Raw genomic sequence first — 20,756 nt, forward strand, 5'->3', positions numbered from 1 at the left:
GCATCAAAATGCATCAAACAAACCTCCAATCGTTTTTTTTTTTTTTTTTCAATCAAATCTACTCTTAAGTACTTACAGATATCACCTATTTTAAACATAGTGTGTCACTGCAACAACTGCCTTAATTATTACTTTAAAGTCTTTTTGGATGGCCATGATTGGGCCTTTCAAATACTAAAATACAGAGTACTAAATCTGCCTTAGCATCTTAAATACACAATGCATAGCATTATATAGTGTATGTATGTGTGGGTGTGTGTGATCAGTGCACAAAGAGTTAACTGAAGACTTAAGATTTTACTTATAAAAATAGGCTCTTAAGATTCTGACACTAGGCCGGGCGTGGTGGCGCATGCCTTTAATCCCAGCACTTGGGAGGCAGAGGCAGGTGGATCACTGTGAGTTCGAGGCCAGCCTGGCCTACAAAGTGAGTCTAGGACAGCCAAAGCTATCAAAGAGAAACCTTGTCTCGAAAAACCAAAAAAAAAAAAAAAAAAAAAGATTCTGACACTATGAGCTGGGCATGGTGGCACACGCCTGTAACCCCAGTGCTCTGAGGTGCAGAGGCCGAAGCAGGTCAATTTCTATGAGTTGAAGGCCAGTCTGGTCTACAAACCAGGACAGCCAAGGCTACACAGAGAAACCCTGTCTCAGGAAAAAAAAAAATTGCTGGCACTATTTTATGATCACTTGTAAAACCGAATTGGAATTATACTAATAAATTCAAGATTGAATGGCATGACTTACATTTTTTTAAATTAAATTTATTTAATGCAAGATTATGTTAATTAAATACCCACTTATCAGCTTAATGATGTTTAATATAGATCCATCCTAACAAGAGGTTTCAAAGGCCGGGGAAGTTGTCAAGTGTAATGGAAACACAGTTCAAAGATAAAATTCTATCTTGCGTTTCTTTTATAAGCCTCTTAAAAGTTTGGGGCACCGCTTTCTAAGTTCTTAGAGAAGATGAGCCTCTGCCGTCATCCTTTATATCGCTTGTTATCACGTTTTACAGCACCATTCTGAACCTTAAGGAGTTGGTTTTGCTAACCACGTTATAAAACTAAGGTCTTTTTATAAATGTAAGGGAGCGAGATTCTGCTCTTTTTCGCTACAGCACCCTCCAGCAGAGCTTCCTGAAATAGCAGGAAGGAGCTCTACCCGATCTGGCCACTCCATGGCCTACTAGCCATAAGTGGCATATTGAACTCTTAAAATGTGGCTAGTGTAAATGAGGAAGTGGATTTAAGTCTTATTTATCTTAATGAACTGAAATGTATGTCCAGTAGGCACACTTCGCAGTATCAGCCGTATCAGGTCATAGCTTTGGGGTGCTCTTTAGGTGGCTGGATTTCAAGGACTCCCCGTCTTACTTGGTGGGTTGTCATGCTCATTTTGGGAGCAGGATAATCTGTTTTGAGTTACCACCTGATGCATATATTCTTAGTTACATTAGTTAAGCTCTTTAAAAAAATATCATAACAATTTAAGTTAAGTGGGCTTCACAATAAACTGAAAACAAACCACATTTCTACCTAGAAGTACAAATTTCAGTCTGTATAGGTTTTTGTTGTTGTTGTTGTTGATTTTTTTTATGCTACAGGTGGTAATATGTCTTTGCCTCCTGTTCACTGAGATCCTTGGAGACTGACTTTGCTAAAATGTTCTGACTTGTGTACAGTATAGATGAACAATTTATGCTTCTCATACTGCTGCTGTTACTAACCAAAGCCTTGATTGGCTGAAGTCTGTATTCTCACAGGGCTGCCGAGGCCAATGGCTGCTTCTGTGTCCTGATACACAGTAGGGCAGTTGTCAGATTTCCTTTCTTGTGGGTGTGCTTGGTAAACTTGTATTTCTCCTCACTTGACCACATAGTTAGTGTTGACACTTTGCCATTTGTGCTTTGGAAATAGTGTTGCAGCTAAGGGGTGATCTGTGAACCCAGGTTTATATTGATAAACAAAAACTGTTTTCTTCCTCCTCTCTCCCTTCGCTCTTGTCTGCCCCTCCCAATTTTCCTTTCCTTTCCCTGTTTTTGTTTTGTTTTGTTTTGTTTTGGACAGGATCTCATGTATCCCAGGTTGGCTTGGAACTCACTGTGTAGCTCAGAATTATCCTCTGCCTTTACCTCTTGCATGCTGGGGTTGCAGGCAGGCACCACTTCCCCTGGGGTGCAGGGGCTCAAAGCAGAAGGTTGTGCGTGCTAATCAAACACTCTACCAACTGTTTTCTGACCCTGGTCTGCAAACTAATATCTTGTAGCACACACTATTTTTTTGTTGATGTTTATATTCTGGAGAGGGGTATGATACCTTGTTTCATGACAGTTTCTTTGAAAAATCACTTCGGCGATTTAAAACAGATAGGAGTGTGCATTGCGCTCTGCAATTCTTTTTCTAAGGTCAAGTAAGCTTTTAATGAATTTTTGTCTCCTAACAAGCCTTTATATTATAATTTTTGAATAACTAGTCATACGAAAGTTGTAAAAACTCAGAGCTTTGTAAAAACAGATTTCATCTAGAAAGGGCCATCTGCTTGAATCAGACTCCATTTTAGATCCATCCTAGGTTATTACCGTAGTCAATGAGTCTATTGCATCGCACATTGCACATATCCAGAGTGAACTGACGCAAATAAAACACTGACGAGTCAATTATTGAAAAACGTTCCTACAGATAATGAGTTAGGTAAAGCAATGATTTACCCAAAAATGCCCAGAACATGTTGATGACCTGCTGTCTGTAGTACTGGGACAATTCCAACTATAAAATGTTCATAGTCAATGGAGAGAGAGACCCCCAACTAAGCCAAACACAAACATACAGTTTCTCTTCACAGAGCCTTCAATCCAATGGCCAGGAAAAGCTTTCATCTTGAAAGATGAAAGAACTAAAGCGAATCAGGAACACCAAAGGCTACTACGGAAGCCTGTGCCTATTTGGGCATATGGTAGTAATCTGCTAAGCACAGAGGTGCAGTGTACCGGAGACTCAGCAGAGCAGGTTTTCCAGGCAGAAGTTCTGTCTGATGAGCTCTGTGTTTGCTATGGAAAGCAGAGGCGTGGAGAAGCACATGGAATCAATGCTTCCGTTTTCACTTAAAAGCCGCTGTAGCATCTCTTGCCTTCATTTACGCAGATGGTCCTTCGGGGCTGAATCCCTGCACACCATAATGCTCAGTGATCAATCTCAGCATTTCTGTGCAGTGAGTAGTCCATGGCATGGAGACAGACATTTGTGTGATCTCCAGGAAGTGTGTAGGACTGGATTAACAGGGAACATAATATGTGGCTTTAGTTATTGATGGATGATGAAACTACAGACACTGAAGATGCAGCATCAGATCTGAGTAAGAGGTCGAATATGCACTTGAGTGGTTTACTCAAGAGCTATTTAGCACTTCTTGGTTGAGTGGGGACCTGGGATTTCTGTCTTTTTCTAATTTTTATTTTTGCATTTAAAAATGGATGGTAAGCAATTGCAATAGCCCTTTCGAGTATATATAATGCAACAAGTATTTTGCGTTATGGCTTATGACTGACTGTACAGGGATTTCAATTAGTATAATTGGAATTATTTAGCTGTGCTCTCTGGCAAGAAAATTTGTTGCTTATCAGGAGATCTTGCCCCAAATTAATAGGAATACAGAAACGCTGGAGCTTAAGTAGAATCAGGATCTTGTCACATTATAGTTTTATCAGGTAAGGTCAGTCTTGGCATCTGTGGAAGAAATAGAAATGGTAGTAAAAGAAAAAAATAAAGTGAATTTTGTTATGCGTGTGTGTGTGTGTATGTGTGTGTGTGTGATATGCGTTTGCATGGGTGCACATGTATGTAAGTGCATAGGAGGCAGGAAGTTGAGGTCATATGTGTCTTCTCTGGCTATCTACTTATTTAACTGAGTCAGAGTCTCCAGCTCAACTCAGAGCTCATGGACTCCAGCTAATGTGGCTAGCTTCCTTTGCCTCCCCAGTGCTGGGATTATAAGTAGCCACCATACCTGCCTGGCTGTTTTGATGTGGGTTCTGTGTATCCTACATCCAATTTTCATGCTTGTACAGCAACCAGTCTATTCACCAGTCCATTTTTCTCTTTTTAAACTAAAATGAAATTTAAATGACACAGTTTTGAGATAATTATTAAATTCTTTGGACCTGTTCAAGAGTTAGAAATTATGTCTTAGTATCTTATAGCTAACCTTTTTGGAAAGGGACATAGAATGCTCAAGTTTGAGGAGGTCGCTTATTAGCCAGGTGGCAATGCAGCTGGGAAAAGATGGCAGGATAATTGGCCTTTGCAGTAACTATGTGTATGCAGGCCTGTGGTATTTTCAAGCAAACCTAGAGCCCCAGATTTTCCTCTTGGCCAAGAATACTGGGTGGTAGACTCTGGTTATTGTTGTGTGAGCTGGGGGTGAGCTTTGAACCAAGTTTTATGATAATTGTTGGATGTGTATCGCTGGGAATAGCACTTAAATGTGGCCACTGAGGTAATAGTTGTGTTACAGCTAGCCAAACTGTGAGCATTGGGACAGAAGCTCAAGTGGGTATGCAGAGAGGTACTGAGAGGCACGAGTGACAATAGTGGCTGAGCCTGCAAGATTGTTCCATGCCCTTGGTCAGGGACCAAATTCGTGGGGTGAGGACGCTAATGCCAACATCATGATAAAGGCCATCTCAGAGGACATGGACTCTGGATGCATGTTCTGTAGAGCCGAAACCACTCAAGATAAGACATACCCCCACCCATACGTTTTTTCCCTTTGGAAGATGTGTAATGCAACAGCCCTCTGAACTAGGCTGATCACAGACAGGTGAGGCAGTCCATTTCACCAGCTTAGCACATCCCACCTGCTTAGCCACACGAGGTAGCTACATCCACATCTTGGCACTGCAGTACTGAGAGTCAATTCCTCGACTGGCTGGAGTTTCTCTAAATAATACATGTTCTTTTTTAAAAAATCCAACCTTTCTATGTGTTCCAGGCCGGATGGATGGGCTTCTCCCAGGGTCTTAGCAAGAACAAGGAAGACTTTTTCCTCTGATTGATATTACATTCAAAGGATTTCACTCTTACTACATCCTTAACCAAGTATTTCCTAAAATAGTCCTTGGTTCTGAGTTCATAATTAATGGCTGTGCTAAAACCATAAACAATTAATGACACAAGATGCCACCATGAAGTCAAAACGCATATGTACATATATAACAGAGTACTCAGCATATACAAGGTCCCCAGTATGTGTGTGTGTATGCATAAATACATAAGTAAATAAATAAATGTGTAAAGTATTGCAGTCAGTGACTTTTGCACACTGTTCACATGATCATTTGGCAGAGGATACTAGTCAACCTAAAGCCAAGTAGCATTATGGATAAATAATGACAATACTTTTCAGTAGTTTGTAGTAAATATTTCTAATGTCATCTAGCAATTTACTTCATTATAAGAAAAACTGAGAAATGATTCTCTTTTCTTAAATGATTTGTCTGTTTTTTAAATGTAAATATGACATAGTAACCAATGTCTGTCTCTCTTTTTTCCATTTCTCCTTTTTTCTTTCTATGCTTTTCTTCCTTTTTTTGAAACAAGGCCTCGCTGTTTAGCCCCTACTTGCCTAGATTGCTCTATGTAGACCAGTCTAGCCTTGAACTCACAGAGATCTGCCTGCCTCTGTCTCTCAAATGCTGGCATTGAAAGCATGAACCACTGTCTTACTATATATTTAGATAAAAAATTATAAAATTCTTTGAATCTTTTTTCTTAATATTTACATAGGATATATGAACTATCAGAACCCGGTTTGTAATTTTAAGAATTACAGACAGCCTGGTTAATGTAACCATTTTTGAAGTAACTGTTTCTCACCAGGTATATTTTCTGTGCCATGAGTAAGTCTTCCTTTCTTTGGGTGTGAGCATTGTTTGGTCATTCATGGTGATTAGGCCACAGTAGTGTGTGTCAATTTTATTAATTTTAAGTGGCAGGAGGCAGTTCTTCATGTGCTCGTCCTTGTGTGTCAACAGGGCCCACTTGGAGGCCAGTGCTGAGAAGTGGAGCAGGCTGCTGGCGTCGCTTGAGGAACTGATCAAATGGCTAAACGTGAAAGATGAAGAGCTTAAGAAACAGATGCCCATCGGAGGGGATGTTCCTGCCCTGCAGCTTCAGTATGACCACTGCAAGGTAAGTGCGCTGTTTATGGGAGCCCTTTTTTACTTTTATTTTTTTTTTAAATTCAATTTTGGTTAATACATTGAATGAAGTTCTAGAAAAACGAAAATCTCAACTAATTACCACAGCTTTCCCCCTCTTTGGCTTCTGGTTGTTGGTATTTGGGGATTGTACTTAGTTATGTTCTTTGCTTCCATTTCTTTCATATTCCGTGGTTTGTTTACATTTAACTAAAAATTTTCATAGTGTTCTATGTTTCTTTTTTTTATTAAGAATTCCATCTAACTTTCTTTTTTTAATTTTTATTTTATTTGTTATTTTCCATCTAACTTTCTAATAGATTTCTTTGGATATCAGTGTATTGGAAAAAACTTTAAACTACAAATTATCCTTCATTTTAAATGTATGCATGAATGCATAGATGGATGCATGCATTTTAAAGATAGGATCTTGTCTTGTAGCCCATTCTGGCCTCGGACACCCCAGGTAACCTAAGCTAATCTGAACCTTCTGTTAAACCTTTGGCTTTGTCCTCCCAATGCTAGTATCATAGGGGTGTGTTGTTGCCACACCCAACTGCCGCTTAATAAGTGCAGAAGTCATGGTGCCAGAAAAGAATTACCAAGTCAAACTGAGTATGGGCGTATGCCTTTGATTCCAACACTCAGGAGGCAGAAGCAGGTGGACCTCTGCGAGTTTGAGGGCAGCAAAGGTGACATGCTGAGGCCCTGTCTCAAGTAAGTGAATAAATACATAAACAGAATTGAGAAGTAGTTCTAAGGTTTTCGCCCAGTGGTAGAGCACTTGGCTGGTTTGCTGGAGGCTAAAAATAAACAAAACTTGAAACCATCTTGTTAACTAAAATCAAAGTAGAGGAAATCTGTAGGACAGATTTCAGTCCTGTATAAGCTGAAGAACACAGTGTGAAGCAAAGTTCATTTGTAGATTTTCTTCCGCACAGACATCCATCTCTCCACACACTTGTGTTTTTATTCTGGTGAATGGAAAATTAACCCTGAAATGTCACCTGACGTGTTCCTTAGTCCGTATATTTTTAAATACCTTTGCCTAGTCTAAGTTCCATTAATTTTTTTTTGTATCCCCTTATACTGTCTCTCACATACTGCATAGCATTTAAATCTATTGTATTTTCCTACTCATATGCAGTGTGAATTCTCATTCTGTCTGTACATTTTAATACAACGTTATGCGCCTGTTCTCAGCTGAAAGGTGAACAGCAGTACGTGTTCCCAGGGGAAGATACCATCCATGTAATAAGATGTTCTAACAGATATTGATAGGACCTTGAATTTTATTTTCTTTTGACCTTTGTGCTAAGTGAATAAAATTACTGTTTCAGTGGAAAGAACATGATGGAGAGATAACGGTGAGAGAGAAAGACAGCAGTCACGGTGGATTTTAAATTAGTGACTTTATAAAATCACCGTCCACCTCCACTTCCCTACCCCCAGCTGTTTGAGACAAAGTCTCTATGTAGTCCTGGAACTCGCTATGTTGACCAGGCTGGCATTGAACTCACATAGCTCCTCCTGTCTCTGCCTCCTGGTTGCTGGGATTAAATGTGTGTTCTACCATGCTCCGCTCTCCGTGTGTATAGTTCCAAAGCTCTTCTGTATTATGATTATTTTCTTTCTGTGGGTCAGGTGTTGGGGAGGAAATCAAGAAAACACCATGCGTTTCTAATAATACTTAGTGTTCTGTGTGTGCAATTAAATCCTGCTTGTGACCATGTCTTACTAGCTTTGAATAAACACTCCAGCCTTAGGTATGAAGTCATTTTCTTCACAGAAGCTTGGCCTCCTCATCACACCAGTTCCTGTTGGACCTCCCACTCACTCCTGACAGTTTTCCCATCTGTGCCTCCCAGAGGCGTTGCCTAACTTTAGGTCCTATTTCATTCTATCCTACAGCCTTGCATGAGTCACTCTGTTTTAACTCTTTAGCCTGGGGCATTGAAGTGGTCAAGATAATGGTGATAACGATGCTGGCAATAGTGTCAGTTCCTTTACTCTGCAAGAGTTCATGAGCCACTGATGTACTCTGGGTTCATGCCACTGATGAGTGTCAGCACAGAGCAAAGCACACGTCTTCATAGCTGGGAGTGTGCTCAGTAGTGCAATGCTTCCATCATGTGCAAGGTCCCGATGCATGCCCAGAACCGCAGAAATAAATGTATGAAGATGTTGGAGAGATTGCACGGTGGTTAGGAGCACATACCCAGGTTTGATGGCTAGCACCGCCGTGGATACTCACAACCATTCATAACTTAACTTGCAGGGGATTCAGTGCCATCTTCTGGCCTCTGCAGACACCAGACATGCATGTAGTGTATATACACATATGCACTTGCACATATAAAGTAAAAATTAATAAATCTGAAAAAAAAATAACTAAAAACCCAGTTCTTGATGGGTTGTAACAGTGATGTCATAACGGTGAGAAGAATGAAGAGTTGCTGTTATCTGAATACATTAAGAAAGAGAAAAACAGGGCTGCTGGCTGCCTTGAATACAGAGATGCAAGGGGAAGACTCAAGCTGTACAGGGCAAATGTTTTTGGTCAAAGCAAATGGAAATCAGAAGTATCATTTAAACAATGGGGGAAATTTTCTGAAAGAGCTGATGGGGTGGCAGGTCGAGAGCTAGAGGTTTTCTGTTTTTTTGTTTGTTTTTGTTTTTGAGATTTATTATGTATACAGTGTTCTGTCAGCATACACACCTATATGCCAGAAGAGGACACCAGATCTCATTAAAGATGGTTGTGAGTCACCATGTGATTTCTGGGAGTTGAACTTAGGACCTTTGGAAGAGCAGCCAGTGCTCTTAACCTCTGAGCCAGCTCTCCAGCCTGGAAAGCTTGAGTTTGGACATGATAGACTGTCTATGCTCATTAGGAAGTTGGGTATGCAAACTTGAAGCTAGGGGAAAGGTCAGAGTTAGGAAAAAAATGTAATGCATAGATCAGCTACAGGGTTGATGAAGCCTCATGGGAAGCCACTGTAGTTAGAAAAATGAAGTGTAAGAAACGAGCAACGAGGAACCCAAATTTTACAGTCCAAGAAGATGAGCCTGAGATTGCAGTTCAGAAGAAACCAGGAAGAGCAGAGTCTAGAATAGCAAACTGTACTGTACAGAGGACACCACTGCAAATCCAAGGATTTCATACTGCTGAAGGAGTGCGTAAAAAGGACAGAACATCAGACATCCTGCAGGCAGTCTCATTGCCTCAAACAAGAGTGAGTTTGTTTAGGGACAAGGTGGAATTTGAAGCATGAGCGGAGTAGATTCCAGAGAGAATAAAAGCAGAAATACAGAACTCTGACTTTAGCGGCCACGCATTGCTCATCTGGTTGAGTGGTTGTTCCACTTGGGAGGCTGCTGAGTGGGAATGGCTTGTAAAGAAAGCAAGTGTTAAAGAAAGGATGCGTATAGGGGGCGGGCACATGTTAATGATGACAATGTTTTCCGATGAAAGTGGGTTGTGCAAATACAGTAGGTAGCAAAGTCCTTGGACCAGAACCAGATGGCGCTCTGAGCAGCTGGGGTAGTGGGAGGGTCATCTCTGTGGATATTTGACTCAAAGTGAAGAGGAGGGGACGCCAGTTGTCTAGAGCATGACTGTAAGAAGGGAGGGCCGTGGTGGCACCGTTTAGGATTCTGACCTACGAAGGCTATTTTAAACATTCGCTCTGGTCATGTGTACTGAACTACTGCTGTGTGCCAACACCGTTTCTAGCAGCGTGCATATATTCAATCTCATATTTTGTCCCCTCCTTGGCTTAAATTGTTGGGTGATGTGGTAGTCAGCTCATAACCACTTTTTAAATATATGGTTTTCCTTTATCTGCTTTCTGATTTGGGTAATAAAATAAACATGAAACTGTTTAAGGACTGATGCTATATGTAATAAGCATTTCCACTAAACCAATAATAATTTCAAAAAAGGTAATTCATAGAGTTTAATAGAAGCAAATCACGAGTTATCTATTTTGCTGTAGAATATGCTCTCATATGGGGCAGTGTGCATGGGTTTAAGGTAAAGAATCTGTGTTGGTCACTGCTGCTGTGAGAAGATGAGCAGATTCACCGCTTCACTAAGGGTGGCCTTCATAGATTTATAAGGATATTAATCAATATCACATCAGGCATTACCCCTATGAATTATACAGGAAGGAAGAACTCAGGAGAAGAAATGAAGGCTTAAACTCAATTCTTCTATATTTTCTCTTTAGGTTGTGCCATATGCTATTGCGTTGTGAGTAGATGTGTGAAAATTGGGGGTATGTTGATTCCTTTCTTGGTGTGAAATACAAGTGTGCTCTATAGACCATCTACTGGAGATCTGTGTTGACATGAGGTGCAGGGTGCACAGGAGTGGGTTACGGAGTAGCAGCTGGCTGCTTATATGTGTGGTAGCATGGGTGAGTGACGTGAGCACAGACACTGTTTCTGAGGAAACGGGAGGGGGAGGAGCTTGAGGTACACAGAGAATACCTTCACTTCAGAGCTGGCAATCCCGGGTGACTCTTTGGACATAATAGTGAAATTGAGCAAATTGGCTGGCTTGCAAAGTACCAGTTACATATTTCCTCTAGCTCTGAGGACTGGAAAGTCAAAAATCAAGGAGCTGGGAGGTATGGTGACTGGTGGTGATCTGCCCTAGTTCAGAGACTGCCGCTCTCTGTGTGTGATAGAGAGTGCTCCTTCCTAAGGTACTGAGTTTCCTGCTTGGCGCATGCTCCCTCATGCTCTGGTCACCTCCTGGTGACCATGCCTCCTACTGCCACCGTAGCTTTGCAGTCTAGATCTCAGCATGCACGTTTTAGGACAGAAACATTCAAAACATGGTGAATAACTCCCACTCCTCTGCAGAATTATCCCAAATGGCATAATATGAATGGCAATAAATTTAAAGAATATGAAGTGCCATAGGGCAGCAGTATATCATTTTATTCAATTACGTATATTTTGTCAGAAGCTTCTTTCTTTCCCAACAACCAAGAGTAATTTCTGGAATTATGTAATTACACATATGGTGCAGATGGCTATAATTATTATTAGTTTACATTAATATAAATGTGCATGATTAGAATTAGAGTATAATTATTATGCACTAGTACAATTACAGCATAATCTAAAGCAATGCGCTATTTGTTAGGTTATTTATTTATTTTTCCAACAGAAGTGACTCATTGGAGGAGGGATTGTTTTGACGCTCAGTTTCGTGTCGGGGAAGGTATGGCAACATTCATAGCGGAATGAGTGCTTCCTACCCATGGCAGTGATAGCACAAGCCGCTTGCTTCTGTCTCAGCAGGCGAGGAAACAAAGTGTCCTAGGTTGCTTCTCTGTTCCTGTGGTAAGACACTTAGGTAAGAAAAGGCTTACAGATCCCAGTCTATCAGCCATCACGGGAAGCCAGAACAGGAGCTCAAGGAGCAAGAATTGAAGCAGAGACCAAGGAGGAATGCTGCTTCCTGGCTTGTTCCCTCTGGCTTGCTCAGCTGCCTACCTGCATAAGGTAGCTAATGGATCAGGTCCTCCTACATCAATTAACAATTAAGAAAATAGCCTGCAGATATGGCCACGTGACAGTCTGATGGAGGTGGACCCTCCATTTAACCTCCAAGGTTTTTCAAGTTAACTAACCAAGATCTTCCATCGCAGAGAGCTTGGGGCTGAAGTTGAGCTGTCCTAGGGTGCGCCAGTCCCTGCTCCTGGGCTGTGGATCCAAAGGACCTCCCAGATAGCACCACCAGCTGGAGACGGAGTGACCAGACATGTGATGGAGGGAGGTGGATTCACATTCAAGCCTTACTACTTGTCTGTAATTATTCAGCTGTCTCAGGGAACCCCAAGGTCATTTGAAACATCTCTGATAGTTGAACTACGGCAGCGTCAAGCGATTCCCTTGAAGTTGGTCTCTTAGAGGTGTGTTGCCAGGCAGCGTTCTTTTAAAAGTCCCTTTTCTCCACTTTTACATTCTTCGTATCAAGAGAAACCTTTTCTTGCTGTGTGTGCACGTGGAACTTAGACTTACCAGTTGGTAGAAACTCAAGGGTCCCAGGATATGCTCACTGCATAGAAGAAAATGAGTACAGCATGGCTTGATGAAATCTCCTTTGCCAACAGTAACTCATCCTAGACCTTCTCTGGGCATGGTAGTTTCTAAGACATGGAACAGAGATGGTACACAGCCCCTGTCCACATGGAAGGGTTGTGCAAGGGACAGCCTGTGTGCTCCCATTTTCTGTGTAACAAGAGAGTGTGTTCAGGGAACAGTTATGATGTTACCTGGGGCTGTGAAATGTACGCTCACACTGGTTTCCCTGGTTGCTGGCTGTCTGCCCATCCCCCTCTGTTTCCCCCACCTTCCATCTTTGTTCTTAGTTACATTGTACATAGACTTTGAGTTCATGGACACATTTATTTCTAGATTCCTCTTTAAAGGATTTAGAACTGTCTTCTTTTATAGCATTGTGCTGCTGCTTCAAGCAGAACATAGATGGTTTTTAAACAATGTTTTCTCAGATATATATAAAATGTTTTTAGCATAGTGGGGAAAAGTTTATTTCTGTCTCTTTTAGGGTTTCTATTATAAAATGCAAGTTTCTTTTGTTTCTTTGTTTGTTTCTTTTTCTCTGATTACCTGATTTTTAGGCCTCAATTTTCTTAATAAAGTTAAAGAAATCTTCCTAACTTCAAAGAACTTTCAAGCCTTCTGGCTTAAAAGTATATAATTAGCATCAGTCAGAATGCATCCTTAAATAGCATTATGCTCACTTTAGGCGTGATACTTCAGTTTTATGAAATTCCCCTAAAATAAGAGGGGGATCGTTTTTCCCTTCATCCAGTGTGTGTGTGTGTGTGTGTGTGTGTGTGTGTGTGTGTGTGTGCGTGTGTGTGTGTGTGTGTGTTTTAAGTTTATTCTTTGACAATTTTGTACATGTACACAGAGAGGGATGTGATATATGATTTTGAGTTCATTCTCCAGTCTTATAGGTAGAATGAATTCAAAGGTCTCAATGAGATAATGATAATCAATATAAATAAATAATAGATATAATATCTGATGTCTAGATATTACAAAATGGAATATTTTTAAAGAAACAAAAATTAAAACACCATTTTGTTAATTTTTCCAAGAGAAATTATTTCATAAAGACAAAATGTAAATATTATATAGAGCTCAATTTATAAATCATTGCCATACATACATTTACTATGGATAAAATAAACAAACACATCTGCCAGATGTACCTGAAAACCAGGTGTGCTGATGTTACTCAAACAAGCACCTCAGCTTTGAAATGACATTACCAGTGTTTTTATTATACACAGTTTTAAAACAACTGCATCTTTGAGACTTATGTGGACATGGAAACAATTAAGTGTATCCACCACATTCAATGGCTGATAGCAAAGATCATTTGAATAATTTAAATAAAGTGATTTGTTTTTACCTGTATTATTATCAATTTGTATCTATGAATCCACTGAACTTTTATGAGAGGGCTTCTCATGTGGATTTTGGGATATTATCCAGTATTCTGTGGTACAATCTATTGAACTCTGGCTAGGCAGTGGGGCTAGGCAGCAGGCCTGGCTTGCTTTCCAGTGCCTCTTCTCTCTAGCTCTGTGATCTAACCTGGAGGACACATTGTCAAATCTCTGTGGTCCTTCATTGGTTTCCATCAGCATGTCTAACTCACTTAACAAAAGCTGCCAGAGTTGTTTTGTAGTGACTTAACTATTTTACTCCCATGGATGTGAATGTGGGTGTCACCTTGTTGGTATGTGCATCGTGTGCACCCATGTGCATGCATGTGCCCACAGAGGCTAAAAGGGTATTGGTGTTATGATTAATAAAAAGAAAATAAGATGATAGGATAATGAGATGCCGGGCAGAAGATATCATGTTATACGGAGTTTATTAAATGAGCTTGGCGGAGAAGGAAAGGGGGAAAGGGTACCCCAGGGAGAGACAGAGACAGGAAGAATGAGAAGAAGAGAGCGTAAGAGTAAGAGGGGTAAAAGAAGGGGGCCACGTGGACGGTTTATATGGCCCTGAGCAGGGCCACGCCCCTGTGGCAGGTAAGCAATGGCATCACAAGTAGGCAGACTGAGGAAGAATGCTAACAATTGGGTATCCCAAAACTGGAATTTCAGGCAGTTGTGAGCCACCTGATGTGGGTGCTGGGATCTGAACCCCACTTCTGTGCAAGCATCGTATCCATTCTTAACTGCTGAGCCATCTCTCTAGCCTCGTGCTGCGGTGGTTGGTATTGTTATTATTTAGCTAGGAGTTGCCTTTCCTAGCACCCAGTTAGTTTCTGTTGTTTTAGACCTGCTTCTTATTTATTCTCTTTGGCCTCTACGTTGTAATGCCACACCTCCCATGTACTGTTTAGCCTATTGATGCCCCAGACTACTTAGGAAATTACATCAAGTTATTAAAACAAGAGCTTTGAAATTTTGCCAGGGAAAATATTAGGGATTATGTGCTTTTCTTTTAAAATTTATTTTATGTTAGTGTACGATTAATGGACTAATTGCAGCATTTATCCATATGTCATTGAACTTTACATTTACCCCTACTCATTTTTTTTTTTAACCTCACCTCTCCCACAGCAGCTTGTCAAGGGAAAGCTAATCCCACAAGACATGTCTGCATTTTACTGACTTGTATTGACCTGTGAAAAATTAATAGTAAATTATAATCGTTTTGCCATGAGTCAACATTTTAATGTTACCATAATCTTAAAATAAAGGATTGAAATCAGTATGCATTATTTCATGCTTGTGTCTTATGACTTTATTTTCACTGAAGTCTCATTTTACAGTCAGTGATAACTGCAGAGAATCTCAGATTTATATATGCACACTTGGGGATTGGTTTATATATGATCAGTTTTCTGTTCCTGCTCTCTCTCCCTCTCCCCCCCCCCTCTATATATATTCTGTAGTTTCTTGAAGATGTGTTGTGTTAATAGCAATGTTATTGGGCCTACGACGGGCACAGCGTACAATGCTCAGAATGAGAATGCTGGTGTTTTCTCTTGTAATTGCTGGGAGTCTCTGCATCAGTTTGCTTCTGTTGCTGTGATAGTAAGCCCTGACAAAAGGTAACTTGGGGGAGCATGGGTTTATTTGAACTTATGATTCCAGGGCCATCATTTCAGAGATGGGACATCAAGTACACAGGAACCTGAAGCCCTGAGTCATGAGTAGAGAGAACTAAATTAATGCAAGACTGCTTACTGCCCATCTCTCTTCTTTACTCTTAAGTTGTTCAGAACTCAAGCCAAGGGAATGGTGGCGCCCACTCTGTGCTGGGCCTTCCCATATCAATTAATGTAATCAAGACAATGTCCCGTAAACATGGCCACAGGCTGACCTAATGTAGACAGTTGCTCACTGAAATGCTTTTCCTAGGTGATTCTAGACTGTGTCTAATTGGCCGTTAAAACTAACCACCACAGGCTGGGTTGATGATTTTCATGACTTTTGTCTTAATTCTGTTTCGAGTATATAAGCCTCTTCAGGGAAATACAACTCCATTGATATCTATTATGTACCGTCAACACAGCCCAACAGTGTTGTCCCCTAATTACTGAACATTCTCAATGACTTTAATTATTTTTTTTTTCTAATTTTTTGAGGTTGTGAAGAGTAAATGATTTGCCTGCAGCTTCATTATCAGCAATATTGCCATCCAGTCAGTGATTTCTTATAAAGCACCTACACTGTGTATAGTGTTAATAGGTAACGCCACAAATTAACTTCAGTCAGACCCTCAGTATTTGCCTACAGTTGCATATGCAGCTTTTAATATTCAATTTGCACTTTATTTCCATAGCACTGCAAATATTGAGTTATGCAGAGGTAATTATCAGAGCTCTAACACACTTTCCCCAATAAAATGCATGTTGGTTTTATAAAAGCAAATCACCAAGAATGATTAAATTGCATGATTCAGGTATAATTTCCTGGTGTGTGTCCTTTCCCTCAGGGATACTTTGCCCTTTGCCTAACTCAATTTAATTTCTTATATCCAGACCTCATTTTGTAAGAATCAGGGCATTTGGGCCTTAAACCAAGTTGCCAAGATACATAAGAAAATTTACTCATTAAAGTAACAGATTCTAAAGTCTTTAAACCTCCACCAGGTGGGTTCACACACACCTTTAGTCCTAGCACTCAGGAGCCAGATGCAGATAGATCTCTATGAGCTTGAAGTCAGCCTAATCTTCATAGTGAATTCCAGGCTCGCGAAGGCTGCATAGTGAGACCTTTTCTCAGAAATCAACAAACTAAAACTACTACAACAACAACAAACATGTCAATACCTCCTTGCTAAATCTGGGCTCTGTGTGTGTGTGTGTGTGTGTGTGTGTGTGTGTGTGTGTGTGTGTTGCAGTTCTCCTATTAATTTGAGATTGCCTATAAGTCTATAATGTTTAAGTCTTGCTGTGTGTTATGAGGTTTTTCTGTGGTAGTAAATTGGTTATTTTCTAATTGGGCCGAGGCTCTCCCATGCATGTTTATTATGCATATTTCTGTGTGTACATCTGTGTGGAGGCCAGACACAACCTTGAGTATTAGTCCTCAGAGAGTCATTCCTTCCTTCCCTCCTTTCTCCCTGCCCCCCCCCCCCCCCCGCGCCTCTTTTCTTTTTCTTTTTTCTTTTTTTTTTTTTGTAGGCAAAGTCTTTCACTGGCTAGGTTGACGGGTCAGTGAACCTTAAGGTTCCATGCTGCCCCCTTCCCTCCTGGGCTCTGAGATCACAAGCATGTGCACTACTGTGCATAGCTTTTAAAACGTGGATTCTAGAGACCAAACTTAGGTCCTCATGTGTGCCAAGGCCATTGCAAGCTCTATACAAACTGAGCTGTCTCTTTAGCCCAAATGTCTAAAATTTGCGACTGTTTTTCTTTCCTTCTCAGAAACACACTGCCCCCTGTCTGTTGGCAGAGCAGTTCCCCACGTGCAGCCTGAATCGGTAGCTTTTTAAGGGAGCCTTCCCCACTAACTCTTTACCATTTGCTTGGCTTCCCTATAAAAATGCATGCCCGTTGTATAAAAGCAAATCACCAAGAATGATGAAAGCACATGACTGAGGTATAATTTCCTGGAGAGCCTGTCTTCTAATCACAGGTGATCCTGTCTTCTAACTTTGGGAGCAATAGATGACGCCTCACTTCCAAGATCTGGGGCTCACAGGGTGTCTGTTTAGAGGGACAGGGGCCAGCTTAATAGCTGCCGGTCTGGTGGTGAAGTCAAAGTGAGACCATGCTTTGGCAAGAAATGGCCTTCTTTTTTTTTTTTTTTTTTTTTTTTGGTTTTTCGAGACAGGGTTTCTCTGTGTAGCCTTGGCCATCCTGGACTCACTTTGTAGAGCAGGCTGGCCTCGAACTCACAGCGATCCACCTGCCTCTGCCTCCCGAGGAAATGGCCTTCTTCAGAAGGGAGGGGTTATGGTATTTCTGCCATTATAAGCGGCCACATATCTTCTGTAGGCATTTTGGCTATCCATACAGTGAATGACAAAAGTTGCCCCTGCTTTAAATAAACATGGTCCCACCAATGGGTGAAATAGTGAACCGCTCCTAGGATCTATATTGCTTAGCAATAATTTCTTTTGTCTAGCAGCTCATTTCTTTCAACTTCCATGTTGTGTCTGATGGTTGACACTCTGTGTTAGGTACTAAGCACACATCAGTCACTAGAGGGTCTGTGTTTTTCACAGGACTCATTGCTCGGCGGCAGGATTGGGCTTGACAAGAAGTAATGATAGTCACTGTCAAAAGCCCTGTAGTAGGGACAGGGACACACAACTAGGAAGCATTGATGTGTGACTTTGTGCTGTGACTGATAAGGAAAGGCTTTGAAAAGCTCTGGAGTCCAGGAAGTCCTTAAAGAATCTTATGCAGATTCCTGGACTGAGAATCCTGCATGTTAGTGGTTGTGTTTCTCAGAGTATGCATTCATTGGTGTGTGCTGTGTTTCCCCCCACCAGTAGCCCAGGAGGTCTCAACCCTCCTAATGCACCCACCCTTTCATACAGCTCCTCACGTTGTGGTGACCCCAACCGTAAAGTCATTTCATAACTGTAATTTTGATTCTTTTATGAATTGTAATGTAAATGTCTTTGTTTACCTATGCCCTGTGAAAGAGTCTTTGACCCCAAAAGGGGTCATGACCCACAGATTGAGAACATTGCTTTAGCTTAAAAACAAGAGCAAAGCTCAAAGAGATGGAATGTAAATGTTAGCACCTAAGCTGTTAGCGTCATCTTCTGATGAGAGGAGGTACTAATAGATTGCTGAATTAGAGGAGTGTAGGGGTGTGTGTGTGTGTGTGTGTGTGTGTGTGTGTGTGTCTCTATATGTTTTGTGTATGTGTCTCTGTGGTTTGTGTTTGTGTCTGTAACTGTGTGTTTTTATGTGTGTCTATGTGTTGTGTGTATATGTCTGTGTGTGTCTCTGTGTATTTTGTATGTGTTGTCTATCTTTGTGTGTGTGTGTGTGTGTGTGTGTGTGTGTGTGTATGCGTCTGTGTATCTGTGTTCGACAGTGCAGGGGGAAAACTGGTTTATTACTTGTGTGTGGTTGGAGAGCTCTTAGCATTCATACTTAGTATTCCGATTTAGCCTTTATTTTTTATGTCAGTAGGGTGGAACCAAAATGAATTTATACATTTAACTCATCATTTAGGGACATTAACCAAAACTTTTACAGCACTGTGCACTATGAAGGAGAATATTAAAAGAATTTTTGTCTGCATACCAATGGAACATAATCCCATTTTTCTCTTTTTTTCCTTCTAGTTTTATTAGTGCTATCAAATTTAACGACTCTCTGCCCCTCTTTTCTATCATACAAAATGACTTAGATCCATACGTGCTGATTTAGCATCGGAAGCAAGTTGGGAGGGGAGAGGGAGTAAATTATATTCTAGAAGATTGTCCTTATGTTGGTACCATTTTTTTCTATTTCTATTCTCCAGTAAGCAGTAAAGTTCTTTAGAGAACCATAGGTTAAAGAGGCCTGCTGTGCTAACGCTGCCTCTAGCTTGCTCCAGTTCAGATGCCCCATGTCCAAGCCAACTACTTGGGCACCTTACATGGTCCCACCATGCCAGATCATTAGAAAGGCTTCCAATGCTTTGCTGAGCCTTGAAATTCCGAATATTCAGATATGTGGCCCTGCAGTTTCATTTGCCTGAGAGTTTGCTATGTTATAGTTAGATACGTTTGCATCAACATTATTTATGTAAGCCAGATGATGGTGGTGCATGCCTTTAATCCCAGCTCTTAGGAGGCAGAGGCAGGTGGATCTCTGTGATTTCGAGCCTAGCCTGATCTACAGACTGAGTTCAAGGACAGCCAGGGCTACAGAGGGAGACATTGTCTGGAAAAAGAAAAATGAACCAACCAACCAACCAACCAGCCAAACAAACAAACAAACAAACAAACAAACAAAAAGAACATTATACTCTGACAGATATAAACTATAATATTTTTAAAATAATGAAAGACTCAAAATGTACACCAGGGCTCTTCTATCTGCTCAGGTCAGCCACGGTCCTCACACTGAGTCACGTGCTGCTTGAAGCTTGTTGTAGACGGTAGTGCTGGCTGAGTCTTGGGCTGTGGCCTCACCTTTCCTGGTGACTCACCACTGACTGCTCCCTGCACTCCCTCTGTACTTGACCTCTAGGGTGTCGCGCCATCCTGACTTTCTCATCCTCTCACTGCAGTCCTCTTTCCCTTTCTGATCCATTCTTCAAACCTCTTGTAAAATTAGGATGCACTTGGAGCCAGGCCGTGCCATTGTTTCTCTACTCTTCCCTGAGTTGGGACTCCAGCTGCGTACCAGCCACTGCCGATTTTTGTACATGTTGATGTGTCACCTCTACAGGGACTCTAAACCTGCATATTTTATGGCCAAGCCGAAAGCGTTGTGGAGTTGGACTCTAAACTTGTACCCAGACTCTTCCATCTCACTTGGTGGAAATGTGATTTCAGTTGCTTAGGAAAAATATAACTTCCTTGAACCCCATCTTTCTCATTTTAATGTGTTAGGGAGTCTAAGGTCTCCCATCAAGACACAGAGTCTGAACTGGCCATATGTCACCATCCATCTGTCTCTGGGGTCCCTAGCGCAGCAGCCAGTGTGTTCCTGTTAAAATGAATTGAACTCTGCAGTACAAGACACAGTCTCAGCAAGGCGTGCGCGGCCCCGTCTGATGCCTTGTGCCTCCCGCTCACACCGCGCTCATCTCAGACCGTGCTGCTGCTTCTCCCACACTGGTCTCAGACATGCTGGTCTCTTGTTGTTATTTCCATCACAGGGCCGTGCTGTGCATTCTAGAATCCTCTTTCTTGGAGTCTACACAGTTAACCCTCTGCTGCCTGTCAAGGTGCTGAATGACACTTTCCAATGGCACAGCCATCCTGGCAGCCTTTCTCATACCCCCCCCCCCTTTTTTTTCCCCTTTTCTTTTTCTGGCATTTTCATCTTCTAACACAGCTGCTGTGTTATTTTCTATTTCTTTTG

At 41.3% G+C, this 20,756-nt stretch overlaps 1 protein-coding gene across 3 annotated transcripts in view; it reads left to right on the forward strand.

Annotated features, from left to right (window-relative positions):
- The window catches only part of Utrn (utrophin), a 490,302-nt gene that overhangs the window by 342,288 nt on the left and 127,258 nt on the right, over positions 1-20,756 (forward strand). For all 3 annotated transcript variants that reach the window (XM_051164610.1, XM_051164608.1, XM_051164609.1), the window contains one exon: positions 6,032-6,188. In XM_051164610.1, coding sequence (XP_051020567.1) covers positions 6,032-6,188 — 157 coding nt within the window. The remainder of the gene's footprint in view (positions 1-6,031; positions 6,189-20,756) is intronic.

Source organism: Acomys russatus, chromosome 21, assembly GCF_903995435.1.
Source record: "Acomys russatus chromosome 21, mAcoRus1.1, whole genome shotgun sequence".
Lineage (NCBI taxonomy): Eukaryota > Metazoa > Chordata > Mammalia > Rodentia > Muridae > Acomys > Acomys russatus.